The sequence below is a fragment of the Pseudogymnoascus verrucosus genome, assembly GCF_001662655.1.
Source record: "Pseudogymnoascus verrucosus strain UAMH 10579 unplaced genomic scaffold scaffold_18, whole genome shotgun sequence".
Lineage (NCBI taxonomy): Eukaryota > Fungi > Ascomycota > Leotiomycetes > Thelebolales > Thelebolaceae > Pseudogymnoascus > Pseudogymnoascus verrucosus.
The window spans coordinates 79,276-105,000 of NW_017263669.1; the positions used below are offsets into that span (position 1 = coordinate 79,276).

The 25,725-nt window shown below is 51.4% G+C and overlaps 11 protein-coding genes and 1 non-coding gene across 12 annotated transcripts; 7 read left to right on the top strand and 5 right to left on the bottom strand.

Annotated features, from left to right (window-relative positions):
• Window positions 1-288: 288 nt before the first annotated feature.
• VE01_04628 (uncharacterized protein) lies at window positions 289-4,226 on the top strand (the record flags this gene model as incomplete). The annotated part of the gene is made up of 4 exons (XM_018274099.1): window positions 289-1,326; window positions 1,372-1,641; window positions 1,690-3,982; window positions 4,039-4,226. The coding sequence occupies 4 exons, from the start codon at window positions 289-291 to the stop codon at window positions 4,224-4,226; spliced, it is 3,789 nt and encodes a 1,262-aa protein (XP_018130956.1).
• Window positions 4,227-4,576: 350 nt separating this feature from the next.
• Window positions 4,577-7,559, bottom strand: ATG7 (Autophagy- protein 7 (Autophagy- E1-like activating enzyme atg7)). The gene is made up of 3 exons (XM_018274100.2): window positions 6,885-7,559; window positions 6,719-6,827; window positions 4,577-6,661 (listed from the first exon to the last, which is right to left on the bottom strand). Exons 1-3 carry the CDS (start codon window positions 7,079-7,081, stop codon window positions 4,835-4,837), a joined length of 2,133 nt encoding a protein of 710 aa, XP_018130955.1. The 5' UTR covers window positions 7,082-7,559; the 3' UTR covers window positions 4,577-4,834.
• DCD1 (Deoxycytidine monophosphate (dCMP) deaminase) lies at window positions 7,453-8,758 on the top strand. Its single transcript, XM_018274101.2, has 2 exons — window positions 7,453-8,507; window positions 8,557-8,758. The coding sequence occupies exons 1-2, from the start codon at window positions 7,551-7,553 to the stop codon at window positions 8,599-8,601; spliced, it is 1,002 nt and encodes a 333-aa protein (XP_018131034.1). The 5' UTR covers window positions 7,453-7,550; the 3' UTR covers window positions 8,602-8,758.
• On the bottom strand, window positions 8,707-10,479 carry HIS7 (Histidine biosynthesis bifunctional protein hisB). The gene is made up of 2 exons (XM_018274102.2): window positions 10,277-10,479; window positions 8,707-10,215 (listed from the first exon to the last, which is right to left on the bottom strand). The coding sequence occupies exons 1-2, from the start codon at window positions 10,397-10,399 to the stop codon at window positions 8,710-8,712; spliced, it is 1,629 nt and encodes a 542-aa protein (XP_018131035.1). The 5' UTR covers window positions 10,400-10,479; the 3' UTR covers window positions 8,707-8,709.
• Window positions 10,480-10,649: 170 nt separating this feature from the next.
• On the top strand, window positions 10,650-13,566 carry VE01_04632 (uncharacterized protein). Its single transcript, XM_018274103.2, has 3 exons — window positions 10,650-11,578; window positions 11,627-11,921; window positions 11,977-13,566. The coding sequence occupies exons 1-3, from the start codon at window positions 11,407-11,409 to the stop codon at window positions 13,370-13,372; spliced, it is 1,863 nt and encodes a 620-aa protein (XP_018131033.1). The 5' UTR covers window positions 10,650-11,406; the 3' UTR covers window positions 13,373-13,566.
• A 43-nt stretch (window positions 13,567-13,609) lies between these two features.
• VE01_04633 lies at window positions 13,610-13,701 on the bottom strand (the record flags this gene model as incomplete). Its single annotated transcript has 1 exon — window positions 13,610-13,701. It is a non-coding gene; the product is annotated as a tRNA-Thr (tRNA).
• A 229-nt stretch (window positions 13,702-13,930) lies between these two features.
• On the top strand, window positions 13,931-16,598 carry SAC6 (fimbrin). The gene is made up of 5 exons (XM_018274104.2): window positions 13,931-14,280; window positions 14,349-14,559; window positions 14,613-15,301; window positions 15,349-16,331; window positions 16,382-16,598. Exons 1-5 carry the CDS (start codon window positions 14,258-14,260, stop codon window positions 16,411-16,413), a joined length of 1,938 nt encoding a protein of 645 aa, XP_018131031.1. The 5' UTR covers window positions 13,931-14,257; the 3' UTR covers window positions 16,414-16,598.
• A 115-nt stretch (window positions 16,599-16,713) lies between these two features.
• On the bottom strand, window positions 16,714-18,194 carry VE01_04635 (uncharacterized protein). Its single transcript, XM_059463636.1, has 6 exons — window positions 17,875-18,194; window positions 17,508-17,564; window positions 17,351-17,453; window positions 17,109-17,299; window positions 16,990-17,057; window positions 16,714-16,943 (listed from the first exon to the last, which is right to left on the bottom strand). The coding sequence occupies exons 1-6, from the start codon at window positions 17,958-17,960 to the stop codon at window positions 16,891-16,893; spliced, it is 558 nt and encodes a 185-aa protein (XP_059319747.1). The 5' UTR covers window positions 17,961-18,194; the 3' UTR covers window positions 16,714-16,890.
• Window positions 18,195-18,418: 224 nt separating this feature from the next.
• VE01_04636 (uncharacterized protein) lies at window positions 18,419-20,319 on the top strand. The gene is made up of 5 exons (XM_059463637.1): window positions 18,419-18,889; window positions 18,954-19,283; window positions 19,336-19,611; window positions 19,661-19,797; window positions 19,846-20,319. Exons 1-5 carry the CDS (start codon window positions 18,881-18,883, stop codon window positions 20,078-20,080), a joined length of 987 nt encoding a protein of 328 aa, XP_059319746.1. The 5' UTR covers window positions 18,419-18,880; the 3' UTR covers window positions 20,081-20,319.
• A 127-nt stretch (window positions 20,320-20,446) lies between these two features.
• Window positions 20,447-21,592, top strand: VE01_10774 (uncharacterized protein). Its single transcript, XM_059464225.1, has 4 exons — window positions 20,447-20,492; window positions 20,694-20,798; window positions 20,881-21,248; window positions 21,329-21,592. The coding sequence occupies exons 1-4, from the start codon at window positions 20,489-20,491 to the stop codon at window positions 21,404-21,406; spliced, it is 555 nt and encodes a 184-aa protein (XP_059320208.1). The 5' UTR covers window positions 20,447-20,488; the 3' UTR covers window positions 21,407-21,592.
• A 196-nt stretch (window positions 21,593-21,788) lies between these two features.
• VE01_04637 (uncharacterized protein) lies at window positions 21,789-22,623 on the top strand (the record flags this gene model as incomplete). The annotated part of the gene is made up of 2 exons (XM_018274107.2): window positions 21,789-21,967; window positions 22,064-22,623. Exons 1-2 carry the CDS (start codon window positions 21,928-21,930, stop codon window positions 22,621-22,623), a joined length of 600 nt encoding a protein of 199 aa, XP_018131030.1. The 5' UTR covers window positions 21,789-21,927.
• Window positions 22,624-23,305: 682 nt separating this feature from the next.
• On the bottom strand, window positions 23,306-25,572 carry VE01_04638 (uncharacterized protein). The gene is made up of 3 exons (XM_018274108.2): window positions 25,228-25,572; window positions 24,207-25,120; window positions 23,306-24,064 (listed from the first exon to the last, which is right to left on the bottom strand). The coding sequence occupies exons 2-3, from the start codon at window positions 24,711-24,713 to the stop codon at window positions 23,375-23,377; spliced, it is 1,197 nt and encodes a 398-aa protein (XP_018131036.1). The 5' UTR covers window positions 24,714-25,120; window positions 25,228-25,572; the 3' UTR covers window positions 23,306-23,374.
• Between the last annotated feature and the right edge of the window lie 153 nt (window positions 25,573-25,725).

The window sequence follows — 25,725 nt, forward strand, 5'->3', positions numbered from 1 at the left end:
CATCTCTTGTACAGTGCAATTGGAAGAGGATGTACTCCGCTTAAACGATGGTTGCGACTCCCACGCGCTCGCCGCCCACATACCGATCGCGACTGGAACACCCCTCAGTATAAAACTGTTCTTGTAACGCGCGCGCGCTGACGAGACCGTTGACGAGACCGTTGACGAGGCGCCCATATACGCGTGCGCCTTCCCGACTTCGACATTAAAGTTGAAACAATTCATGCGTGCGCCTTTCCGATACCATACCCCTGGTTTTAGCCTCCACTCTTGAGACTCGAAACCACAATGCAGGCGGCCGCCACGGACGACCGATCCTACCGAATCCAACGCCAGGCGAATATGCCATATTCCACAGATGCTCCTGCTCTTCAGTCAGAAGCCGTCCGCCAAGGACGATCGAATTCACGCCCACCAGTGAGCGCAAACGGGAAGAATATTGCGAACTTTTCGGAGCTAGCTCCAACATCGCCGGAAGCGCGGAGACGCCAGATAGCTACGCATAGGCGATCAGACAGTCTTGGGAGTGTCAGGGACGGAGTTGGAAACTTGAATCGCTGGTCGCAGTCTACAACATCTAGCAAAGGTTCGACAGCGCATGTGAGGTCAAACAGCTCCTCGCGCGCGCTGGGGTCGGCCTCCGGAACCAGCAAAATCGATAATTTCTCCAAAGGAAGCAGATACGGGGCGCCAAAGTCGGAAAACTCTCCGCAGCGGCTTCCGTCGCGAGGACGAGACGGCTCAAATCTATCGTCGACCCTACCTCCAATAATAACTCTCCCCACATATCGCCGCGGTAGCGACGGTCGCGATCAGTCCCCACAAACGGGAACAACTATCTCGCCATCAACTGCAGGATTATTGTCCGCCGCGGTGCGGTCTGCGGCACCTGATTATTTTGGCGATTCGTGGGAGGATCCAAATACCCGTGGATCAGGCAGAAACCACTCGATGAATCGGTCTCCTATAATTCCTTCGCCTTCGCTCCCACCTGGGCATACCAAATCTAGCGGGAGCCCTGTTCAAAAGCAGCGGCAGGGAAGGGACCGTAGCCGCAGTAGGGGACATTCGCGAAACCGATCGCACGCCACGAAAGGGAGCTCAGGGACCCTATCCTCGGAGAAAAACAAAGATCGCTCGTCGAGGCAGCCATCGCAAAAAGCCATGCTTTCAAAGGCGCTCCAGAAAGCCAATACGGCGGTGGTGCTTGATAATGCAATGAATTTTGAAGGTGCCATGCAGGCATATTCAGAGGCATGCGATTTACTACAGCAGGTGATGATGAGGAGCTCGGGCGATGAAGATAGGAGGAAGCTAGAGGCTATTGTACGTTGGATTCCCGCTCGATCGAATATTACTAACCAAGTATAGCGAAATACCTACACCAGTCGGATAACAGAGCTGGTGAAGCTTGCTCCCTACAATGACGATGACAAAGCTTTACCTGCCAGACCCGAAAGTATCGAATACACAGACGATCAATCCCCCCCTGTAGATGACGACGAAGCAACGGTAATTGGAATGGCAACTATGACGAGAATAGTTAACCAAGACACCTTTGCACTTGAGTCTTTCCCTGCTGAGCAGCAGCCCATCCAACACCCCCGACGAAGAGATTCACTTGTCCCGCAGACCTTTGATGTAAGTTTCTAAAATAAGCCTCCAGGTCAAAATACTAATCGTTACCAGAGATCTGCCCCTGTAAGGTCTCCCATCGGCCAAAACCTCCTCGGCGCACAAACAGCTCTCGCTTCCCCGATGGAGCGCCAATCAATGATGGTCCCACCACTCTCCCCAAGACCCCCAACCTCTCCAATGGATCTGTTACCAACGGACGAAGACCACTCAAAGCCCTACCGTCCATCGTCTGAATCGAATGAAAACAGTCATACGAGAGAAATAAGCACCGATTCCATTTCCTGGCTGGATACTATTGATGAATCTGGTGGCTCCGGGGCTTCGTCCGTACATTCAAGGACGTCGTCACTGGGCATGAGAAGGAAGCATATACGAGCTGCTAGCGGAGCAACCGAGGCAGAATTCGATGCTGCCTTAGATGCTGCAGTGGAAGCAGCATATGATGACGGTTTTGAGCCTGTGGAAAACCTCCCTCCCATGAGAAGCACTGCTGAGTATGATAATGGAGTTGCAAGTATGCGAATGAGGGTTGAGATGGCGAGAGAAAGGGTCAGGCAGACAGAAAGGGAGACTGCTGTTCACATGGCCCGAGATCGAGAGAGGGAGCGCCTGGCACGCGACCAGACCGGCCAAGAGGACTACTACGACGGCGAATCAGAGGAGGAAGAGCGTATGCTTGAGGAGATGACCAGGGGCTACGTTATGGATGAGTTCGAGTTCGGCCTCCAGTCCAAGTCGGCATTGCCTCGAGAATCTGACTCGAGTGGGTTTTCTGGACGCACCTGGCACAGTTCCCTAGGGTCAAATCCTACCACTGGTGGAACTACTATGTCCACCATTGCTGAGACTGCCCCTATCCCAAAATTGCCCACTTTTCAATCCAAAACACCACCACCAGTCTACCCTCCCCCTGGCCAGGCTCTCCCGCTCCCTCCTACCTCTAGTGCTCCGCAATTCTCACGCCCATTGCAAATGCAGGCGCCCGAACCCACAAGTAATTCACATACTGTGAGGAGCAGACGCCTGTCGGGAACAAATCCTAAGCAGTTGAAGATTGAGACCGCCACAAGAACCACACCAAAATCATCTTTCTCTCAGGCTCCTACCGCACCACCTCCGGAGGTCCCCTCGGAGCCAGCAGGAGGGTTTTCGCTGCCGAAAATGGAAATGCCACCACCCCCGATACCGCAATCCGCGAGCAACCCCGGATTTCGGGCCCGCCAAAACTCATCTCCCTTCCCAGCAGACGTTGCTGCTCCGCCGACACCTACGCTTACGCAAAGCTTTAATTTGGACGATAATGCCGGCTCTCTTCCTCGTTCTGGTTCTCCTGGACGAGCGCAGTCCAGATCAGGAATCCGGAAGAACTTCTCTTCGTCCAGTCTCAAGAACCTGAAGAGTCGTAATCTTTCGGTATCCCACGTCGACGATGGCCCGGAGGTGTCACCGAATACGCCAATGACGGCCCAGTTTGGTACCATTTCAGCCACAAGGGGAGATCCAAACAGACTACCGGCGATGCCAGCACTGCCAACGCCCATTGCAGTGACATTCCGAGACAAGATGAATGGTGCTCCGAATGGTGCTCCCACCGGCGGCTTATACCTATTCGATAGTGATATGCACTCCCCAGAAAGCCCAGGTTCGCCAAGGGATGGACACATGGGTGGGCCGATACCTTTGGAGCCATGTCCGACTGAGCATCTCCTACGGCCTTTCTGGCTAATGCGCGCTTTCTACCAAACCTTGGCTCATACTCGTGGAGGATATCTCTCTACCAAACTATTTGTCCCAAGGGATGTCTGGCGTGTCAAGGGAGTTAAAATCAAGGGGCTTGAGGAAAAGATATCGTGCTGTGATCTTTTAACAGCAGCTTTGCAGAAGCTCGCCCAGGTTGATACCTTTGATGCGGATGCGGTGCTCGATGAGATGCAAGCTTTCGAGGACGTCCTTGAGCAAGCTCGGGCCATTCTAGTACGAAAGCTTGGTAATGATGTCGGTGTACAGGGCTCGGGCATGCTATTTAAGGATGCCTCGTCGACCTCAACCGAGGCAGAGACAACCACCACCACCTCCAAAACATCGTCTGGGATTGGGAAGCAATCTTCGTTCTCGTGGCGCCGATTGCGGTCAAAGAGTTCCGGGGTGGCGCTGAATAATTACGCCGGACGAACCGTAGTCACAGAGACTCCAAAGGAAGGACATACGATAAGCACGCTTCCCATGACGACCTCGGGCAATACCCGATTCGCGAAGAGGGATATATCCCAAGTTCAGTTTACAGGCCCGAATGCCCACTATATGAGCGCATTAGCAAAGCTATTCGATGCAGCTCAAGTCCTCGGTATGTTTTATAATCACAAAGTTATATCTCTCATGACACCTACTAACTATATTTAGACCAAATCGCTCGTCAGGTCGAGGATCCTGGCCTTAAACATGCGGATAAAACACAAGTCGGTTTAGAACTAAGCACTCGCCACGCTGCGGAGTTCTTCGGGTTCTACATCTGCCGATTCGTCCTGACAGACATCGGCATGCTCCTGGATAAATTCCTCAAGAGAGGCAGTGAATGGGTCCTCATTTGATCTCCACGACGGAATGAAATGACCCAAGCTCTCAGCTTGGATGGTAGATGGACGTGTTACGATATATTGGAAGCCTAGCCATGTCTCCCTCATTGACATCGGGGCTTCCATAGCTGATTTTGCAGCATATCATGAAATATGAGCGAATGATCTTTCTTTGTATACTAGATACCTCTGGTCTGTTGACCAATGCACGTTGCGCCACTGCGCTTTCGGGGAGTTGGAAATAGGCCGCGGACGACCACAATGTTTGATTGGATTTGTGGCATTTATGGGACTGTTTTTTTTGGCTAGAATTCTCGCATATACAGCATCTTGCACCACTGCAATCGTTATAGGATTCTCAGGACCTCTCATATATACGTGTGTTGAAATTCAATTGCTACTGTTGATAATAAAACAAGTACAACAGAACTATACGTGACAAACATAGCCAACCCCATCTCCCATATGCAGAATACACCTCCTTCTGTACCTTACTCCAGTTTGCAAAGACAAAATACTTCAAAACACGTAAAAATCGCGAAACGTTCCATCTAACTTTCCCATTCTCAAACCAAACTGCTCGCAAAGACGTTATTTCATGTAAGCCTTGGGTATTGACAATATCAAAGAAGTTCCCCCTCACCCTCCTCCTCGCCTCCCCCCTCACTATCCCAATCAATATCCCCACCCGCCGCCTCCGCCGCCCTCTGCACCTCCGCCAACCCGCTCAACTCGGTAATGTAGTCCCGCTCCGCCAATGCCTTCTTAACAAAGTCCCACCCGTCCTTCTCATACGCGTCCACGACTTTGGCGGAGCATGCTGAGCAGCAGTCGTAGGATTGCCCGCTGATAAGCATGTTCTGCCAGCTCGCGAGGAAGCCGCGGATCTGGTGGGGTACGATGCCCAGAGGGTGTTCGGGGGGGTCGCGCTCGTATGTAACTGGGCCTGATCCGGAGGGCTGCACAGGCTTAGGGGCGGGGGCAAGGCCGCCGAGGGGATGTTGTAGGATGGATGCTAGAAGCTCAACGAGCTGTGCTGATGCGATGGCTGCTATTCCGGGGCGTGTGACTGTGCATTGCTGGTCGAGAGTTTGGTCCTTTACTGAATCTGCTGGGGCCACGACATCATTGCAGAAATAGCAGCCAAGGGCTGCTTGGGCTCCGTCGGGAGGCGTCATCCCATGCCTCATGACGACGTATGTGTCGAAGCCAAGAGCGGCATTCATTACGATCTTTCCAGTTGCCTTGCCCATCAGAGTTGGCAGCCATCGGCTCTCGCGAGTGTCCATAAGTAAAAATATGGCATCGTGCTCGTCGATAAGTTTCTTCAAGGTCTCGAAATCGCGCTTTGCCTTGGCCTCGTCCGTAACGGGGTGTCCGAGCATGGGGACCGAGATGACATGTCCAGTGCTGTCTACTCCAGGGTATATGTCCTGCAGGGCCTTCGCGGCTAGTTCTGCCTTCTTCCCTCCTCCTCCAAGGCAGTCTTGGTAGGTGAATAGAGGTTGGCGGACGGGATTTGAGAATGAGACGGTTCCATTGTCGACGAAGGTGATTTTACGCACACCCCAGCCCAGCAAGTTCCGTGATACGTAGCTGCCGAGTGTGCCAGCTCCAATGAGGAGACACTTCGTTTGGCTGATTTTTGTGAGGTTTAGGTTCGGCGCGATGCGCCATTTCATGAGCTTTAGGTTAAGGTCGACTGACTGATCCGCAAGCAGTCGCGGGTCCATGTACTGGGATAGGTCTGTCAGCCTGGATGATAGCTTCCCGTGGCTGTTTCGCTCCCATCCTGTTACTTTGGGCATTTTAGCTACCGCTGGCGGGGTAGTTTCGTCTTTCCCGACAGAAGATGTCGAACTGAGGTTGAGGATGATGCTTCGTGCTTCGTGCCGCTTGGATTGGACGTCCCTGAAACACATGATGCGGACGTTGTCTAGCTTGTAACGCTGCCTAACCAAGACCAAAAGGTTTCGTAACATCCACCCGGGGTTCTGTGGATATGTGGACGGATCTGCGAACGCAATAAATTGATCTTTAGCATCCACATCCCGAAAGAATCCCGTCTCGAATGCATGGAGGGAGCCGATTTTCCAGTTATAGCCTATATCGTCATCGATGGAGGTGCGCTCGTCCGGTTTGGTTTCCCCCTCCTCGTCTGCTTGCGGTTTATCAGAGTTGTACACCTTCTTAGCCAAAAAGAAGCCGTGCTCTCTTGGGTCAACGCTGTATCTCCATGTGCCGACCTCGTCGACAAGGGCTGTCGTCTCGCGCCCGTCAAGTCGGTCTATTGGTGCAGACTGTGTCCAGACGGGGTCTGAGTGGAGAGCTGGGAATCCTGACCAGGTCGTGAACCGGTATTTCTTTAGGTCCGCAAACGACAGTATAGTGAAGGATGAGAGTAGGGATGGGAGGGAGTAAATGGTTCCATCTTGTATCGCATCCCAGATCTAATCGTGTTAACGTCCTGCCTTGTAAGTTCAGGGGGCCGCAAAATAGTAGCATACCTGCTTTCCCGCAGTGTTGATGATCGCATTCTTGTCAGCGTTCTTGAATTCCTCAATGGTATTGACATTCCTAATGATGCCTTCGGCGCGAACCAAGCCGGCAGGAACCCTTTGGAAAGCGGTTAATTAATGATATCGTCACAAAGTCCCGCAGTTCTTAACTTACGATGAGCTGCTCAGCGCATTTCCCAGTATCTGCATCTGGCAGTTTGTCCGAGAGGTGAGATTAATAGGTGCTCCGTACAGACCCAGAAGCTGGCGAGCCGACACATCAAGACGGTCATGGTCGATCTTGAGGTTTGCGAGAGCTGAGTAAAAGGGGAGTTCGATCTCAGACTGGAACGGGGCGTATTGAAGCGCCATGGTGCTGATCAGACTTGTCGCCCCAGCCTTAAAGGCTTTGATATCTGAAAGAAGTATGAAAAAGGAGTAAAGTAGGATGGTTCTGAAAGAATATTATGAGATGTTGGAGTCGAAGACAGGCTGCAGGTAGAGCTGTCGATAAGATATAACCGTAGTGCGGGGAGGCAGCTTATCGCCGGAGTCGTCGAGTAATCAGGCGGAGAGGCCGGAACCGTGCTTAGGAGGTACCTGCTGATCATCCAATAGGCAGGGTACATGCACGAATGTACCCACCTCCACAGGCACAAGCACGCCAAGCCTCAGCCTTGTCTCTCGTTTACGGATATTCTTTTGTCCGACAACAAAGCTCCAAGCCTCCTGTGCGTTGAAGCAAAGGTTATAATATCAGATTACCTTAAACATTCCTTTGAAGTTCTAAGCTGTTATTCTGCCACAGTCGATTTCTTGTGTTTGTTTTCAAAGCGACGGAATGTTTGTTGGTCTCTGTGGTGGCATTTGTTCGGGGAAGAGGACCGTTGCTCAATATCTGATTGAGCACCATGGATTCACGCGTTTGCGCCTGCAACACTCAGCAAACGAGCCTTTGACGGACGACAAACACACCTTTCGTACCATCGATGATCTGGTTAACTTTGTGACTACGCAATGGCAGCGCCGTTGGGTGACAACCGACGTTTACTGCGAGGCCGTTCTTGATATTCTTGTCCGCCGACCATTTTTCATTCTCATCAGCGTTGATGCACCTGTGAATGTTCGCTGGAAGCGCTTTCAGAGGCGGTTGACCTCTCCTACTTCATCTCCTCAATTGGATGAGGATCTCTCTCTCGAAGACTTTGTTTTGAGGTCAGATGATCACCTGTTCAACCCAAATGGTGGCTTGCTGCCACTCATTTCACGGGCGACAATCCGCCTTCTTAACACATCGTCAGACCTCGCACACCTTTATGCCACTCTAGGGAAACTAGACTTGACAAATGAAGACCGCCTGAGGCCTAGCTGGGACCAATACTTTATGCAGCTTGCATCCCTCGCGGCCCAGAGGAGTAACTGCATGAAACGCAGGGTCGGATGTGTCTTGGTGCGGGAGAAGCGCGTCATTAGCACTGGCTATAACGGCACACCTCGAGGACTCAAGAACTGTGGTGAGGGTGGATGTCCTAGGTGCAATGATGCACAGGGATCCGGTGTCGGCTTGTCGACGTGTTTGTGCATCCACGCCGAGGAGAATGCGTTGTTGGAGGCAGGGAGGGAGAGGATCCGCGAGGGCGCTATATTGTACTGTGATACATGTCCTTGCTTGACGTGCAGCATCAAAATAGCCCAGGTTGGCATTAGCGAGGTTGTCTATAGTCAGGGGTATAGCATGGATGGCGAGACAGCGGCCGTCTTCAGGGAGGCTGGAGTACAGCTACGACAGTTTTCACCCGTGAGTCACCAGTCTCCATTTATTAACTTCAAACTAACTGAAAATTCAGCCGCCGAATGGTCTAGTCCATCTTGAGAAGCAAGCGATTGCATGATGCGCGGGGCAGACAAGAACACTTAGCTAGTTTACTTTGTGCATTATGGTGAAAGTCATGGCGCAGGAGTTACAGAAATGGATAATATTGATTTTCAATTCGATACTTCTATATCTGGTCTTCAAATTGCCTGATCATAAATCCCTTATCAATCAACTCATCCTTGACCTGTGTCACAGTATACTCTCCCCTGTGGAAAATACCAGCTCCCAGTGCAGCATCAGTCTTTGTCTTTGAGAATACCTCCGTAAAGTGGCCTGGGTTTCCAGCGCCACTTGACGCGATAACTGGAATAGTTATGGCGCTCTTAACATGGTCAATAAGCTCAAGGTCAAACCCGCTGTTAGTGCCATCCTTGTCAATGCAGTTAAGCAGGATCTCGCCAGTACCCATGGCCTCAACCGCCTGGGTCAACTGAATAACATCCGTGTCTCTCGTCTCCCGTCCTCCCTTGATAGTGCAAGCGTACCAACAGTATCCTTCTCCGTTGGGTCCCGGTGTCGATGTTTTGACGACCGAGTGGGTCGTCTCTTCTGGGCTGGAAACGTATATGCGCTTTGGGTCCACGCTGACAACCACAGCCTGGTTTCCGTATGCCTTGGAGATTTGCTCAATCGCTGTCTTTCCAGAAAGCTTTTTCCCTGCCGCGTAGTATTCCTCGGCTGCAGTCACAGCATCCGATCCTATAGAGACCTTGTCTGCACCACTCTTGAAGTACATGGTTGCAATTTGCAAGGCGGATACTTTGGTGCCATCGGTATCCACTGTGTCTCTGATTCCTCCTCCAATCGTCAGGGGAACGAAGACAGTTTTAGATGTCTGCCTAAGAACCTCCAGCATAGGAAGATCCGCAACTGGGCAATCCCTGAAGCTTGTGATGTTAAGGAAGGTAACCTCATCAGCACCTTGCTCGTAATATTTCTTGGCCATCTCAACAGGCTTTCCCAAGTTGCGTACATCTCCTCCACTACCCTTCTCGCGAACATCATACTGGTCACCTTTGGTGACGACCAGATCGCCGCTGTCGTTGGCCCTGACATCCAAGCAAGCAATAACTCGCTTTGTCAAACCCTCAGTCACAGGGGCGCTGGTAGAGACGCCACCAGTAGAAGAGGTTGCGTCTCCGTCCAAAAAGGCCTTGAGCACTCTCAACCCCGCCATACCACTCTTTTCTGGGTGGAATTGTGTAATGAGGGCGTTGTCTTTCATCACCGCACCCACGAACTCCTCATCTCCATATCGAGCCGTCGCAACTGACCAGCCTTGAGCCTCCAGTTGACCTTTAACGTACGGCACCTTGTATGAGTGGACATAGTAGTATTTCGAGTCGGATCGCAGGCCGAAGAATTCCTTGTCGGACGCGGCGCTGTTCCAGCCGATGTGTGGAACTGACTTCGTGGTATCGTCAAACCTATCAAGGGTGGCTTTAATTATACCGAGTCCAGCGACTTCTGGGGCTTCCGAGGAGCCCTCGAACAGTACTTGGAGCCCAACGCATATGCCCATAAATGGCTTGCCAGCTTGGACGTGCTTCCGTATCGCGGGGAGGTATCCGGCGGAGGATAGTTGGTTTAGACAATGGCCGAAATGGCCAACACCGGGGAGGATTAGTCTCTATGATAGATATCAATACCAGAACCATTTGAACCCCGCAAATAGCTCCAGAATGACTTACATCGGCCTTTTCAACATCTTCGGGAGACTTGACCCATTCGACTGTGTAGCCAACTTTTTCTATGGCATTGACTAAGCTGCGAATGTTACCCGCAACATAGTCTAACAAATGCACGGTAGGCATGGTAACTTTATTGCGCGGCGGCGTTGTCAACCCAGCTGAATGACTGAACAACGACCCCTCTATCCTTTATAACTTTTCAGCGATAACCCCCCGCCTGCCTCTGTGTCATACGTGCACGGACCACAAACGTTGCAGAATGCCATATGGAAAGAGTCTAACTTTACTTTCGCTAGTGTGTATTAGTAAGCAGTCTAACTCCGCCACTTGCTCGTGTTCATACTTCACCCAGTTCGTTTGCCAACCTCACTCTCCAACCTTCATCATCGAACTTCCCCATCCGAACTTTTCGACAACTGAATCATCATCTTCGACTTGAGCGATCTCTGTTTCCTGATAACTCGATCCAGCCTGTCTGTAGTCACGCGATTCACATCCAAGTACATCAGCGAATTCAACCCTCGATCCTTCCTCCAGGTGCACACTGAACGATTAACCCACAGGCATCATCTTAGGATACTTTGTGATTGCAGAAGAGATATCATCAGGCTCGCTGTGGATACATTTGGCATCGAAGTAGACAGCCAGTCCAAGGTGACCTGTTGATACTGTGGATGTAGCTTGAGGTTGTTGGGATTAGTCGACTGCTGAGGCTGTTACGGGCGGTTACTTGTTATTCAACTCTTATTTTTGCGGCTTCATCGCTGCCATTTGTACATCTTCCGTCGTGTTTTTCTTCTCTCTTTCCAGATTTTTTGAGCTATTGAAATCAGAACTTGATTCCCCATATCTCAGTACGAAAAAAAAGATAAAAAATAACCTTGGCTTTGTACGGTCGCATTACCTGGCTCAAGCCTGTTGCGTCTACTGAAAACTGGGTGTCGTTTGCCATCAAATCGTGCGACAGTTAGAGGGAGACCATCACATCATATATACGGAGTCGAAAACAAAGTACGACACAAAACGATACCAACAGTCCACGAAATATTTCATCCCTTATCCAGTACCTCCTGGCTGACCGCCCAAAGACTGGAGTTCACCAACATTGACGTGGTGAAAATATTGCCACAATGACTTCTTCCGTTTTCTTCAAGTTCAAGTCGCAAAAGGAACCCACCCGGGTCGAATTTGACGGCACTGGAATCTCTGTGTTCGAGCTGAAACGTGATATTATTATTAAAGGTGGACTGGGAGATGGAACGGAATTTGATCTCAAAATATATAACGAAGATGGAAACGAAGGTATGTGCCTAACCGACGTAGAAGGTTTCTTTACTAACAGTACAATAGAGTATACTGATGACACCACAATAATTCCGAGGTCTACCTCGATCATCGCCCGCCGCTTACCACCCATAAAGGCTGGAGCGGGCAAGGCGGCTCGCTACATGTCGGGGAAGATGCCAGTTAATGCAAAGAATTCATCCAGAAAAGAGATGCCTACGGCTAAATCCACCTCAAAGGCGGCCGTGAGCTCCAACTTTGCTCCCAAAATGAACGATGCAATGTCTGAGGAGGAACGTATGGCTGCTATGTTTCAAGCACAGAACGAGCAGTGGTCCGCACAACAGGATGAGATGGCGAAGTGAGTTTTTATCCCCTATCTCCAAAAACAACAGCCCAGTACTAACCTTCTGCAGCCAAACACCTATCGCACGTACTGGTGGCAACAAAAAGGGAGGACCACCCCCCAACGTCCCAGATCACGAGCCGCCTACGGGGTACGTATGCTATCGATGTGGAGAGAAGGGACACTGGATTCAAGTATGCCCAACGAATGACGATCCGAACTTTGACAACAAACCACGAGTCAAGCGAACCACAGGAATTCCTAGGTCGATGTTAAGGACAGTCGAGAAGCCAGTTGCTCTCTCAGGCGACGGGATGGCGGATGATGCAAAGGCTCCGTCCGGTGTCATGGTTAACGCCGAAGGCGAGTTTGTTGTTGCAGAGCCGGACAAGGCTTCTTGGGAGCAGTTTCAGGCAAAGACAAAGTCGTCTGCTGCAGCGCAACAAGCAGCTGCATCAGGTAACAAGGAGTTGCAAGACAGAGGATTAGAGTGCCCAATCGACAAACGCATGTTCATAGACCCAATGAAGACGCCTTGTTGTGAGAAGACGTATTGCAATGATTGCATAACTAACGCACTCATTGAGAGCGATTTCAAATGCCCTGGTTGTCAAACAGAAGAGGTTCTGATTGATAACTTAAAACCTGACGAAGAGGTGTCTAAACTTATCAAGGATTATGTTGAGGAGAAGGAAAAACTAAAAGAGGCCCCAAAGAGTCCTAGCAATCCCGAATCCGCATCAGAAGAAACCCCAGCCGAGCCAACTACCAAGAAGGCCGGATCAGCGTCACCAAAGCGCGGATCTCCTGCTGTCGTTTCATCTCCAAAGCCTTCGGATTCAGAAAAGCCAGGAGATAAGCCACAGGCAGTTATCCCTACTGGACCTGACTCTAAGAAACGTCCTGCAGAGGATCTCCTTGAGAACCCCAAGATACCAAAGGGCCCCAAGGCGATGCAACAGCAAGAAGCGCAGAGACAGGCAGGAATGCAACAACAGGCCATGATGAACGGCATGAACCCCATGCAAGGATTTCCAAACGCACCCTTCGATATGTCACAACAGTTTGGGAATCCGTACGGGATGGGTATGGGAATGGGCAACATGAATATGAATATGATGAATGCGTACGGAATGATGAACCCGATGATGAACCCGATGATGGCCATGAACGGCTTCCCGATGAACGGCGGATTTCCCGGCATGAACATGAACATGCCTAACATGAATGGGCCGTATGGTGGTGGATATGGGGGTGGTATGGGGAATGGAGGAGGGGGTTACAATAATTCAAGGCAGAATATGCCACCAGTTCAACCAGGCGAATTCCCAAATCAACAGAAGACGGTTTTTGCAGGGAACTTGCCAAATGAGGAGGACAACGCATATTTCAGGAATCCCGTCAACCCTCACCGACACCAAGGACGACAAAAGAGAAGCCGTCCTAGTGATTTCAGGGAGCTATAGTTGGGATGAATAGTTTTAGTGGGGAGGGTTTAGTTGGTTAAAGCTGCAGTATGGAGCACCAGCTGTCGATAAACTCCTATCGACTTGTGCATATGGGTCAAATGAGGCGTCTGGTCCGCCGTCTGGAGTTGGCTCCGATCATGGGAAATACGGGTGTCATTTATAGATTACTGTATAATAAAATTAAAATTAACTAAAATGCTTGTCCACGCCAAGTCCCCCATAAGAGCAAAAAAATTGCCCACATACAGAGTTGAACTGCAGACCTCGGCATATGATAGATCAGTGATGATACTAGTGCCGCGCTCTACCAACTGAGCTATGGGGGCTGAAAACTGAAATGCTTGTTCCACTGTGATTGCCATTGATTTTGAATGTTTGTGATATAGGAGTTCCTGACAGAAGCCCGGTTAGAACGCCCATAGCCCTCAAGGTCAAGGTGACGCACTAGCGCCGACGTAATCGTTTATTTGGCATGGTGGTTGTGGCTTGGTTATGTGGCTGGGTTTCAGTGACGCCTGTAACCCCTCAGCCCCTCTCTTGTTCCCACCAGCGAGTAGTTTCCTAGGCAGCGAAGAAATCGCTAGGCAGTAATCAATTCACAAAACAATTATTTACATACGCTCCCTTAAAGCGTTAACGAGTTCGAGTGTTGTCTCTTGAAGGACGTCACGATACTCGAAGCTGAAAGGCAGCCATATATCCCGCAGAGCCCAACCAAGAGTACCCCTCCATACGCGAATCGAAGGTTCCACGCCGCCCGGAGCACCGACGACGCTTACCACAGAGTCCAATTCGCAACTATTGGCATAACTTCCATCCCGGCGCCCGACTACTAATCTAGATCCAACGACCGGTGCGAGAAGCATCCTCGGATTACTCGCCATGAATGTCATCAAGCTCCAGCGGTATGTCCACACCGATTGCCCCGCTTTGCTGTCCTTTGTTTGCGCCTGACTGACGAAATTCATTCCAGGAAGTTTCCGGAGTTCCAGCAAGATGAGATCTTTGGGCTCCAAGATGCTTTCCGCAAGTTAGATGTGGACGACAAAGGTTACATTGACGAGGGAACGGCGATCAAAGCCACCCAACAGAGCGAGAGACAACCGTACGATGTCGTGAGGCAGGCCCTGAAGGAGGTCGAGCTTGACTCGTCGCGGAGAGTTGAGCTGGAAGATTATGTCGGCGTAAGTGTTCATACATACTATCATGGCCCATTTAGCTGCTAACCCGAGTGAAGCTGGTTTCCAAATTGCGCGAATCGTCTCCGGCGCAAAAGCGAATGTCGACGGGACCAACGCGCCCAGCAGCGCCCACGTCGCAGAAGCCTACTATGGGACATGCTTCGAAGCCAAGCGCCAGCGGACGTATCCAGGTCCAGGGTTCGTCTGCAAACGTTACACACACCATCAATGAGGATGAGCGAACCGAGTTCACCAGGCATATCAATGCTGTCCTTGCTGGCGACCCAGACGTGGGACATCTGCTTCCCTTCCCTACGGACACTTTCGAGATGTTCGATAAATGCAAGGATGGATTGGTGCTTGCCAAGTTGATCAACGACAGCGTCCCCGATACTATCGATGAGCGGGTACTCAACAGATCAGGGAAGAAGATCAAGACACTGAATGCGTTCCACATGACGGAGAACAACAACATTGTTATCGAGTCGGCAAAGGGCATTGGTTGTTCGGTTGTCAACATTGGTAGCGGCGATATCATTGAGGTCCGCGAGCATCTGATCCTGGGGTTGATCTGGCAGGTTATTCGGAGAGGTCTGCTTGGCAAAATCGATATCAAGCTACACCCAGAATTGTACAGACTACTTGAGGAAGATGAGACCCTTGAACAGTTCCTGCGCCTGGCCCCCGAGCAGATTCTCTTGAGGTGGTTCAATTACCACCTGAAGGCAGCCAACTGGCCAAGAAGGTAAGCTTCCCATCTCCATACAGTTAATCAGGTCTAACGTTGATCAGGGTAACCAACTTTTCGACCGACATCAAGGATGGCGAGAACTACACTGTCCTCCTCAACCAGATCGCTCCAGAGACATGCAGCCGCTCGCCGCTCCAAACACAGGACCTGCTGCAGCGCGCAGAAGAAGTGCTTCAAAATGCTGACAGATTGGACTGCCGCAAGTTCCTTAGCCCGACATCTCTTGTTGCTGGAAACCCGAAGCTCAATCTCGCGTTCGTCGCTAACCTCTTCAACACCCACCCAGCATTGGACCCCATTACCGAGGAGGAGAAGCTCCAGGTGGATGATTTCGATGCTGAGGGAGAGCGCGAGGCGAGAGTTTTCACTCTCTGGCTCAACAGTCTGGATGTCAACCCATCTGTCAACTCCCTCTTCGATGATCTACGAGACGGCACTGTTCTCCTACAGGCGTATGACAAGGTTATCAAGGGTTCCGTGAACTGGAAGCACGTGAACAAAGCTCCAGCATCTGGGGCCGAGATCTCGCGTTTCAAGGCTGTGGAGAACACAAACTACGCAATTGAGTTGGGTAAACAGAACAGATTTTCGCTGGTCGGGATCCAGGGTGCAGATATCACAGATGGACAAAAAACCCTTACACTCGGACTTGTCTGGCAACTGATGCGGAAGGATATTTCCGAGACTCTGTCTGACCTTGCACAGCGCATGGGCAAGCGTGAGATCACTGACGCAGAGATGGTCAAGTGGGCCAACGAAATGTCTCGCAAGGGTGGGAAAAGCTCCGCCATTCGTTCGTTCAAGGATTCTTCCATTGGTACTGGAACTTTCTTGCTTGATGTTCTGAATGGGATGAAGAGCAGCTACGTCGACTACGATTTGGTTACATCTGGCCGCACCGAGGATGAAGCGTACCTGAACGCCAAGTTGAGCATCAGTATTGCGAGAAAGCTTGGGGCTACCATCTGGTTGGTTCCCGAGGATATTTGCCAGATCCGCAGCAGATTGGTTGTTACATTCATTGGTAGGAAAAACGCCTTCTTCTCTGTTATACAATATACTAATGTCCTCCAGGTTCCTTGATGGCAACGCACGACAAAATGTAGATTCTTGCCAACGAGCACATTACAGTCAAATATTTTATGCTCTCGGGCCTACTTGCAATAAACAGTTTCATTAAAAAGAATATTTTCAAATTGTGCTTGCTCCAATATTTGCTGTTTTCGAAAATAACATCGTAATAACAGTCCTAGCACTCTTTCTATCCTCTACCGTATTCATAATAAGATTCCCATAAAGTAGTTATGATCGCTTTTGTGATATCTCATTACGTTCTATGTCCTATTGGCCAATACGAGCCGTGATCACCAGCAAGGTTCATAGACACCTGGTCTTGGCAAGCAATAGTTGGGATTATTATCATAAATTGCACTGTACTACGAATTGAGTTAAACCATATGCTATAGAACAGTTTTGGCCTTTAATAAAGCCTCCTTGGGACCATTTTGAGAAAAGCGCCACCACTGATTGAACAGAAACGTTCTCTGGCACCAAATACAGACTGTTTACAAAACCACCTGTAATTACTCTGCAGTGTCCAGTTCATCGTGGACTGGGGGAGGAGACTCTGTGGCCGCTGAGAAGTTAGCCATGAGACGATGCGCTTTAATAATGGAAATTACCTTTTCTGTCGTCACCGTTAGCGCCATTCTCACGAACGTCATCACGTTCATCCTTCATCTCTCTATCCCTAGACACGATTGTTAGTAGCTCTTATTGGCCATTAGTCACGAATACGAACCTATCATCAGGGCTGCGGGATCTATCTCCGCGTCGGTCATAATCACGCCTATCATCCTTGTGAGGAGAGTAGTCGCGGCTACGGCGAGGAGACGGGGAGCGGCGGCGAGGGGAGCGACGTCCACCCGGAGCACGCTCACGGTCCCTGCCAGTATCAAAGCGCCAGGAAGCAGAAGGTGGAGTACGAGCCCACTAGCATGAACGTTAGTAACGAGGTCCTCCGGCTTGGGTCGGTATGCTTGCCTCAATCTTCAGTAAATCATCCCGTCCAATGCGCTTGTTGTGCAGCTCATGATAAGCGTCATCGGCATCACGGCGACTCTCATACTCGACAAAGGCAAACCTGCTTTAGTGTCAACCATATTAGAAGTGCGTACAAAAAGAGCGACTAGAGACTCACAGGCGGCTTGCTGCAGTTCGAGGAGCTGGAATGTCACACCGGACGAGACGCCCATAGCTGTAATATGCCTTGTCAGTACTGGAATTTCGCAAGGGACAGATGTTGATGAGTCCAATAAATGAGTAGGAGCTTGTAAAGGCCAAAGCTGTTGCGGTATGGGACGCCTTCCCGTGTGGAAGGCGAGTATGGGGACCATTCCTGTGCCGTGATGCGACTGCTCGATCGGAGGAATGGGGATATAGGGTTGAGCGGAGGCAGGACGTGAGGAAGCTGACAGCGAAGTCTCGAGGGAGGGTGTGAGGACGAGGCAGGGGATTATCGGACTCGAGGCTGATCATCGAGTGTTCGATTTTTGTTGTAGACGTACCGTTCGAACTCGTACGCAAGGTCTCTAGCCCTGGTTCCGTGGCCGAAGCCTGTCACGTAGAGGGTTGTTCCGCCGCCACGAGACATGTTGATGGATCTCGATGGTTGAGTGATCCGAGGTGGCCGTTGCTGGCTGAGTGAGTATCTTGTTTGGAAGGGTTAGAGCGGGCCAAAAGCCAATGCAAGCTCCCAGTGAGCACCCAAATAGAACCTTCCAATTTAAATTTTGGCACTCGAAGTTGTGTCGTTTGTTGAGGTTGGGTTGCGATATGCGCTCGTAGGAGCTTATGACGATTATGGGGAATGAAGCGCTGGAAAGAGGGATTCGGTATGTTGACGGACGATAACACGAGCCATGGATAACGAGGCGCTGCCGCCCCATGCACTATCCGTTTGCAGCTGAGATTTGTCGCCTCAGGCATCACAGCGGGATAGTTGGCAGACAGCCACGTGACTTTCCGTCGTCGGTAACAGGACGGCTCGGATGCACCTTGTTACGAAGATAATCCGGTCGGCATTGTTGACTTCTCTCAGCCTCTTCCAGCCGTGGAGAGATGGTATTACTTGTTGCGGTCCAGAGCATCTCCACTCACTCCAAATCACACCCTCTCCACTCTAAGCTTCTGCGATGCGACTGACCTCGACTATACCATACTGTAAACCAGTCACGAAACTCGACCTAGAACATCACAGGCTCATCAGCCTTGCAAAATAACGTTTACTTCCGCCCTGCCACCCTGGATGGCCCAGCATCTAGACCCTTCAAAAACCACCCTTCACCCCAGGATTACCGCTCATTGATCCCCCTGTGCAGCAACCACGAAATTTAATAACGCACCAACCCGTCCCATTCGCGACGCGCATCGGAGAATTCACGAGGGCCCGACGCTTTCAGATCCGCGCCGAAACCACTGGCTACCCTGCAACCTGGGATTAATGTTTTGGAAACCCAGCGGTGCTGCTCGAACTACGACCCGTGGAGTGATTGCCTAACCAATCGCCACGAGATGTCAGACGTATGCTCCCTCATGCTCTCAGTCTTGCCATGGAATGAATCCCTGCTAACGTCAACAGCAACAGCCAGCAGAGAAGGCGTTAAAGCCCAAACCGAGCGTCAGGCTCCTACAGATGCAAGATTTCTTTTCACAACCGGTGACCGCTGCGTTCTGCGCTGGAGGTGTTGCCGGCGCCGTCTCTCGAACTGTCGTCTCGCCTCTAGAGAGGCTCAAGATCTTATACCAAATCCAGGGTGCTGGTCGTCAAGAATACACTCAGTCCGTCACGAAGTCATTGGCTAGGATTTGGCGTGAGGAAGGATGGAAGGGGTTCATGAGGGGTAACGGCACAAACTGTGTCCGTATAGTACCATATTCTGCCGTGCAGTTTGGTAGCTACAACTTCTACAAGAAGGTAGGCAGCATGTTTGCTCTCTCACATGTTCACAACTAACCGTTTGTAATAGTTCTTCGAGCCAACACCTGGTGCCGACCTCTCGTCGTTCAGGCGATTAATATGCGGAGGAGCCGCTGGAATTACTTCTGTTTTCTTTACTTACCCACTTGATATTGTCCGCACCCGCCTTTCGATTCAGTCAGCCTCATTCGCCGCGCTTAGCAATCTTCACAAATCCAAGTTACCCGGGATGTGGAGCACCATGGTCATGATGTATAAGACCGAAGGCGGCATTCTTGCTCTATACCGAGGCATCGTACCCACCGTTGCTGGTGTTGCACCCTACGTAAGTTCAAACCTTACAACTCTCAAGCCCCGTTACTAACTAGTTGCAGGTCGGCTTGAATTTTATGACTTATGAACTTGTACGGAAACACTTTACACCAGAGGGTGATAAAAACCCCAGCGCCCTACGTAAACTTGCCGCAGGCGCAATCTCGGGAGCCGTTGCACAGACGTGCACATACCCATTGTAAGTCACGCGCCAACTCCATCTTGCGGAAATCCTAATCTTTACCAGCGATGTCCTACGGCGACGCTTCCAGATCAACACCATGTCGGGGATGGGTTATCAGTACAAGGGGGTATTCGACGCCGTGAAGGTAATTATCGCACAGGAGGGCGTCAAGGGATTATACAAGGGCATCGTCCCGAACCTGCTCAAGGTTGCGCCCAGTATGGCGAGTAGCTGGCTCAGCTTCGAGATGACAAGAGACTTCTTGGTAGGTATGAACGATGATGTTTCAAATATCTGAATGATTAGGGGTGGGGGTGGGGGTGCGTGAAACTGCTGGTGGTGGTCATTCGTCACATTAGGAAGCGGTATGCAAATAGACGACGGGATTTTATAGATCACTTGTACAAAGCCATATTTGATATATAACTATATACAGTAATAGAAAGAGATTATACGTACCGCTTTGTGTCGGGATCCAAGAATCACCAGGTGAGTAGAGGAGAGAGGCACGTGAGGTGAGTTTGACAATGCCGGCAGGGGCTAGAAGCTAGTTGACGCTAGAGCATTTTCTTTGTGTTCTTCATGCCTAAGGCACCCAAGCCTTTTCGGTTAGGTTTTCCGCGCGCACATTCTCAATTTCTCCCACCGAACTATTCGACAGCATCACCAACCCGACGACAACGACCAGTTTCGACAAACCGCAAAGATGGGTATGTTACCAATCTTCGCCTTCGTATGCAAGTGGGGATCATGAAGTTGTTCAGCGAAAGCTTTCCAGTTCGCCGCAAGGTGTTAATTGGGGATGCGACGCTCGACGACCTGATCTTTGCGAAGTACTTTTCCGCAGTCGAAAGACCGGATCTTACAAAGAGCATATTGAACATAGGCTGATGGGTGGTTTTTTCTAATAGGTATCGATCTCGACGCACACCATGTCCGCAGCACGCACCGCAAGGCGCCCAAGTCTGACAACGTCTACTTGAAGCTGCTCGTCAAGCTGTACCGCTTCTTGGCCCGTAAGTTCACCCCTCACATTCATGCGCCATCTCCCAGAAGAAAAGGGAAAAAAACAGCCAGCTAACGCCACCAACCCCCCAGGCCGCACCGAGTCCTCCTTCAACAAGGTCGTCCTCCGCCGCCTCTTCATGTCGCGCATCAACCGCCCCCCCGTCTCCCTCTCCAGGATCGTCGCCAACGTCTCCGAGAAGTCCAACAACAAGACCGTCGTCATCATCGGCACCGTCACCGACGACAACCGTCTCCTGACCGTCCCCAAGCTCAGCGTTGCGGCCCTCCGCTTCACCGCCACTGCCCGCGCCCGCATCCTGGCCGCTGGTGGTGAGATCCTCACCCTGGATCAGCTTGCTCTCCGTGCTCCTACCGGAAGCAACACCCTCCTCCTCCGTGGACCCAAGAACGCCCGTGAGGCTGTTAAGCACTTCGGCATGGGTCCTCACAAGCACAAGGTATGTTTTTTTCTCCGTTTTCTACACCTCTATTATCAGAGGGCGGTGGAATTGAAATATTCACTAACGCACCCCCGCAGAAACCCAAGGTCGAGTCCAAGGGCCGCAAGTTCGAGAAGGCTCGTGGACGTCGTGCGTCGAGAGGTTTCAAGGTCTAAGCGCATCGTCTTTTCTGATGGTGACGTTTATCTTGAGTCTGGTGGAGGTGGTGGGATTACGGGCTGGGATTGGCGTGGGGGATTGCACTCTGGCGTCAATAGTTTGTGTCCGAGGGGGGTAGGAATAACAACCCTTCTTGCTTTTTGCTTGATGGGGCGAGTAGAAATGAAAATGAAAACTACAAGCTTACCTTCATCTATTCACCTTGCAATTCTGATTTGTGATCTGTGAGCTGCTGTATCTGTAATCTAATCGTTCAAATCCACAAAACCTTACACCGCAAAAATGGTACGTTGAAAACCTTATATATAAGGCATCCATACATATCGATACCCATCTCCATCATCCATCTACCCAAATTTATATAACCCAGCATACATACATACATACACGCGCCTCACCACCACATCTCTCCGCGCGCATAAACCCCCACGAGCACTCACGACACCCTAAACTCACGGGATCAACGAAACCTCACATTACACCTCACCACCACACCACACACACAAAAACCGCCAAAATGTCTTTAACAACAAACACAACCTTTGAATCTTTACCTTGTTCGTCTTTCCCCCTCTCACCCTCCTACCACACCCCCACTCCCCCTTTCCCCCCTAAACACCACTGTCTATAACCCAGCTAACCCCCCACAACAGATATAGACACCCCCCCCTCCCCCAGCGCCCTCACCAGCGCCCGCGAATTAATCTCCTCCTCCCTCCCGGTCCCGTTACCAGAATCCCACCCACGCCTCCCGCCCTGTCCCGCGCTCGAAGGTTTCGACCCCTCCTCCAGCGCGCCGAAGAAGATGTCCGCTATCGATATGTCCCGGTACGAAGCTTTGGATGCGCCGGGGGCTGGGAGTTCAGTAGAGGAGATCGAGGATGCTGTTAGGAAAGCCGGTGTTACGAGTACCTACTTGAGACTCAGAGTGAGGGGGTTGGAGAACCTGGAAAATGGAGCAAAGGGGAAGGAGGACTGGCTTGCTGGGAACGCGCAGACGGCGGAGGTGTTAGAGGGTGTGGAGAGAGAACTAGCAGAGACGAAAGAGGAGATTGAGAGGGTTGTCTCAGAGAGGAGGAATAGACAAGAAGCCGTTGGGGCGGAGATGGAAGTTCTTGAAAAGACGTGGAGGGGGGGTGTGGGGAGGGTAGTGGAGACGGGTGTTGCTGCTGAGGGGTTGAGGAGGGAACGTCTTGAGGTTCTGGGGGCGTGATCTTAGGGGGTTTGGTGAAGAAAGGTAGGGGGATGAGGGGTGTTAATTCCGATAGGGGGTTGGTTGTTGGGTGGAGTTTTGGGCGTTTTCTTGGGATGGGGGGGGGAGGGGATGCATGGGAACGGAGGGATTGGGGGTCTATATCCAAGTGAGGGTGGGAGTGGGAAGGGGACTCTGTATACTATATCAGCTATATTGATGGGCTGGAGGGGCTGTGCTAACGGAGCTAGAGCAAGAGCCAGAATGGGGAAGGGGGTCGTTGTGTATTACTCGACCAGTGTGTGTGTGTGTCGATGTAGGAAATACGGGGTGTGCGGATACAAAAAGCACATGACATACACATGACACCCACCTCCCCCACAAACACGCTCACAAATACATGAACCGAACTACATAAATGTAACATAATCAATTAAACTTTCTCTCGAAATCTCGCTCCTCTATGACCCCCTCTCTCCTTTCATCTTCATCTCATCTCACCCCACCTCATCCTTTGCCCCCCCCCCCGGGTTTTCTCCCGCGAGAGATGATAGCACACTCACCCATCAAGAGTAGAAGTATCCGCCTCCCATCATCCCCCGTGACACACTCTCTGCACAGCACCGAATCTACAGCGCCGTCTTCTTCACCTCACACCCCCCTAACGCCATGTAAAGCACCCCAACACACCCCCCCCCTCACCACGTTGCCTCAACACATGAAAACAAAAAAACACAAAACAAAAACACACTACCTCACCTCACCACCCCCCCTACTCCCTAGTCAACGGATCCACAGACTCAACACCCACATACCGCTCCCTCCTCATAATCCCCTCCACGGGCCCCAGGAGCCGCTGAAACCCATCCTTCCCCAACGTCGCGACCTTGACATCCGTATCACACACCACACTCGCCGCTCTCGGGGCCTTATTGAGGAGTGCAAGTTCGCCAAAGTAGTCGCCCTTGCGGTAATTCTTGACTGGTTCATCCAGATCCTTCTTATACGCGCTCGCCTCTCCATCCTCCAAAAGGTAGAACGCCTCCCCCGCATCCCCCTCTTTGATAATCGTAGACCCAGCCGCATACTTACAACTCTCCAGCGCATCCGCGATTTTAGACCTCTCATAATCATTCAAAGACGACAACAACGGCACTTCAGCGAGGAACTTCTCATACATCCTCCGTCTCGTAAACGTATAATCCATCAGAATCCTCCTGAACGTGACCCGATCAAGCGCCCAGAGAACGCAGTCGTTAGTGGCGGAGATGACGGTCGCGTTGCGCGGGGCGCCGTACATCAAGGCCAGCTCGCCGAAGGTGCCGCCGACGGTTATGGTTGCGACTTTGGTGCCGAGGCCGGAGGGGCCGGGTTGGAGGGACCCGCTGGGGTGGATGTAGATGTCGAAGGAGCCGGATTCGACGATGTAGAAGTAGTCGCCTTGGTCGCCTTGGGAGATTACCTGGGGGGGGGTTGTCAGTAAGAATTTTGGCAGATCGTATGGTACTAAGGGTTGCTGGGGCAAATGGGGACGGAAGGGTGAGGGGGAGGGGGGGAAGTGGGAGAAGGGGCAAAGCGGGAGAAGTGTGGACGTCTAGACTCACCTTAATATTCTTAGCTGGAATCGGCTTCTCCACCAACGCCCCAATAATCATGCGACTCTGCTCATCATCCAACGCCCTAAACAGCGTATGCGCCCCAATCGCCGCCCTCAGCCTCGCCAGCTGCTCATCCGTCTTCTTATAAAACGGCGGCGTCCACTTATCGCTCGCCGAGTCCGTCGGGTTCATCGACTCCGCCGACACCGACGTGCGTCTCCCCATCCCGTAGTTGGAGGGGAAGCCGTCGGATGAGGGTTTGAAGGAGGAAGGCGGGCCGCTGCTGTCGGACGTGCCATCCGTGCCGAAGGGGTCGGTGGTGGTGCCGGTCGTCTTGGTGGTGGAGGGGAAGGTGCCGGTGGTGGGGCTGGCGACGGCGTCTCCTTCTTCTTCTTCTTCGACTACTTGGTTGATGGGGCGTGTGGGGAGGGTCTCGGTGCCGCTCTGGGGGGCAGAGGGGGCGTCGCTGAAGGGGTTCGAGCCGTGGCGGCCGGGGAAGGTGTGGCCTGGCATTTTGTCGCTAGGTCTTGGGGAGAGAGTGTGTGTGTGTGTTGTGGAGTAGTAGTGGTGGTTGTGGTGGTTAAAGAGCGAGGTGATTTCCCTTTAAATAAGGCCCGGTGGGTGGTGATTCAATGGGGCCCGGTTCGTATGAAATGTCTCGGAAAAGCACAGATCCTCAGGTGGCGCCTTGAGGATTGCTCTCTTGTTTTTTTTTGTTTTTTTTTGGAAGGGTTGATGGGGGAAGAGGGAGGTGAGGGGTGAGTGAGCTGGTTGTGCCGATCTTGCGACTTAAGCGTAATTGCGAGGTCTCAGAAGGGCGTTGTGGGTGTGTTTGTGAAGAAGTGTCACAGTGGTGGTGAGTAGAGTCGACTACTGTTTGTCGATTGGGGTTTTTGTAGTGAGAGGGTTGTTGTCTGATTCTGAAGGGGGGAGAGGGTTAGCTATGGCAAACAAATGACGTGTGGGACGGGAAGCTAGCTAAGTAGGTAGGTAACAAAGCAAGCATGAACGAACGGAACGAACGTACATCTGTGAGAGGGTTTGTCTCGGGTGTCACAGTTCAGAGTTCGGCAATCGACAGTCGACAGGTAGGAACAAAGATTGTTGTTTTATTAGAGTTGTTGTTGTGTGTTTCGGAAGATATTTTGTTGCTTTTTGTGTGTAGAGTTTGAAGGGATGGTTGGTGGTGGGTGGGATTGTTGTGTGTGTGGTGGTGGCGTAGTAGTAGCAGTAGTTTAGTTGGTGTTTAGTTGGTTGAATGGAAGAGAGAATGATGTTCACGGGGTGGTAGTAGAGATAGTGGTATGAGGGAAGAAGAGGAGGGGAGAGGATTGTGTGTGGTTTGATTTGAGAGGAGGGGGGTTGTTGGATTGTATGGGTGAGCGGGGAGGGGGGGGTTGATTTTGGGGATTAGTGGGTTTGTGTGGGTGTGTGGTTGGGCGTTGCTTCCAGAAGCATAATGGAAACGGCCGTGTGTGGATTAGACGGGCCACAGAGACACGGGACACAGACCACTAGATGGTCT

What these genes read in the sequence shown, in the direction of transcription:
- ATG7 (XM_018274100.2), bottom strand. Translation starts at nt 7,081, where the DNA reads ATGGCGCTTCAATACGCCCCGTTCCAGTCTGAGATCGAACTCCCCTTT. An exon ending in AATGCGCTGAGCAGCTCATC is followed by an intron (nt 6,828 to 6,884) that starts GTAAGTTAAGAA and finishes CGCTTTCCAAAG; the next exon opens with GGTTCCTGCCGGCTTGGTTC. An exon ending in TCAACACTGCGGGAAAGCAG is followed by an intron (nt 6,662 to 6,718) that starts GTATGCTACTAT and finishes TAACACGATTAG; the next exon opens with ATCTGGGATGCGATACAAGA.
- DCD1 (XM_018274101.2), top strand. Translation starts at nt 7,551, where the DNA reads ATGTTTGTTGGTCTCTGTGGTGGCATTTGTTCGGGGAAGAGGACCGTT. An exon ending in AGCTACGACAGTTTTCACCC is followed by an intron (nt 8,508 to 8,556) that starts GTGAGTCACCAG and finishes CTGAAAATTCAG; the next exon opens with CCGCCGAATGGTCTAGTCCA.
- HIS7 (XM_018274102.2), bottom strand. Translation starts at nt 10,399, where the DNA reads ATGCCTACCGTGCATTTGTTAGACTATGTTGCGGGTAACATTCGCAGC. An exon ending in AAGATGTTGAAAAGGCCGAT is followed by an intron (nt 10,216 to 10,276) that starts GTAAGTCATTCT and finishes TATCTATCATAG; the next exon opens with AGACTAATCCTCCCCGGTGT.
- VE01_04632 (XM_018274103.2), top strand. Translation starts at nt 11,407, where the DNA reads ATGACTTCTTCCGTTTTCTTCAAGTTCAAGTCGCAAAAGGAACCCACC. An exon ending in TAACGAAGATGGAAACGAAG is followed by an intron (nt 11,579 to 11,626) that starts GTATGTGCCTAA and finishes ACAGTACAATAG; the next exon opens with AGTATACTGATGACACCACA. An exon ending in CAACAGGATGAGATGGCGAA is followed by an intron (nt 11,922 to 11,976) that starts GTGAGTTTTTAT and finishes AACCTTCTGCAG; the next exon opens with CCAAACACCTATCGCACGTA.
- SAC6 (XM_018274104.2), top strand. Translation starts at nt 14,258, where the DNA reads ATGAATGTCATCAAGCTCCAGCG. An exon ending in AATGTCATCAAGCTCCAGCG is followed by an intron (nt 14,281 to 14,348) that starts GTATGTCCACAC and finishes AATTCATTCCAG; the next exon opens with GAAGTTTCCGGAGTTCCAGC. An exon ending in ATTGGTTGTTACATTCATTG is followed by an intron (nt 16,332 to 16,381) that starts GTAGGAAAAACG and finishes AATGTCCTCCAG; the next exon opens with GTTCCTTGATGGCAACGCAC.
- VE01_04635 (XM_059463636.1), bottom strand. Translation starts at nt 17,960, where the DNA reads ATGTCTCGTGGCGGCGGAACAACCCTCTACGTGACAGGCTTCGGCCAC. An exon ending in TCCCGCAGCCCTGATGATAG is followed by an intron (nt 17,058 to 17,108) that starts GTTCGTATTCGT and finishes AATCGTGTCTAG; the next exon opens with GGATAGAGAGATGAAGGATG. An exon ending in TAACGGTGACGACAGAAAAG is followed by an intron (nt 16,944 to 16,989) that starts GTAATTTCCATT and finishes CTAACTTCTCAG; the next exon opens with CGGCCACAGAGTCTCCTCCC.
- VE01_04636 (XM_059463637.1), top strand. An exon ending in TTGCTGGTGTTGCACCCTAC is followed by an intron (nt 19,612 to 19,660) that starts GTAAGTTCAAAC and finishes AACTAGTTGCAG; the next exon opens with GTCGGCTTGAATTTTATGAC. An exon ending in CAGACGTGCACATACCCATT is followed by an intron (nt 19,798 to 19,845) that starts GTAAGTCACGCG and finishes AATCTTTACCAG; the next exon opens with CGATGTCCTACGGCGACGCT.
- VE01_10774 (XM_059464225.1), top strand. An exon ending in GCTGTACCGCTTCTTGGCCC is followed by an intron (nt 20,799 to 20,880) that starts GTAAGTTCACCC and finishes CCAACCCCCCAG; the next exon opens with GCCGCACCGAGTCCTCCTTC. An exon ending in TGGGTCCTCACAAGCACAAG is followed by an intron (nt 21,249 to 21,328) that starts GTATGTTTTTTT and finishes GCACCCCCGCAG; the next exon opens with AAACCCAAGGTCGAGTCCAA.
- VE01_04638 (XM_018274108.2), bottom strand. Translation starts at nt 24,713, where the DNA reads ATGCCAGGCCACACCTTCCCCGGCCGCCACGGCTCGAACCCCTTCAGC. An exon ending in TTCCAGCTAAGAATATTAAG is followed by an intron (nt 24,065 to 24,206) that starts GTGAGTCTAGAC and finishes ACCCCCCCCCAG; the next exon opens with GTAATCTCCCAAGGCGACCA.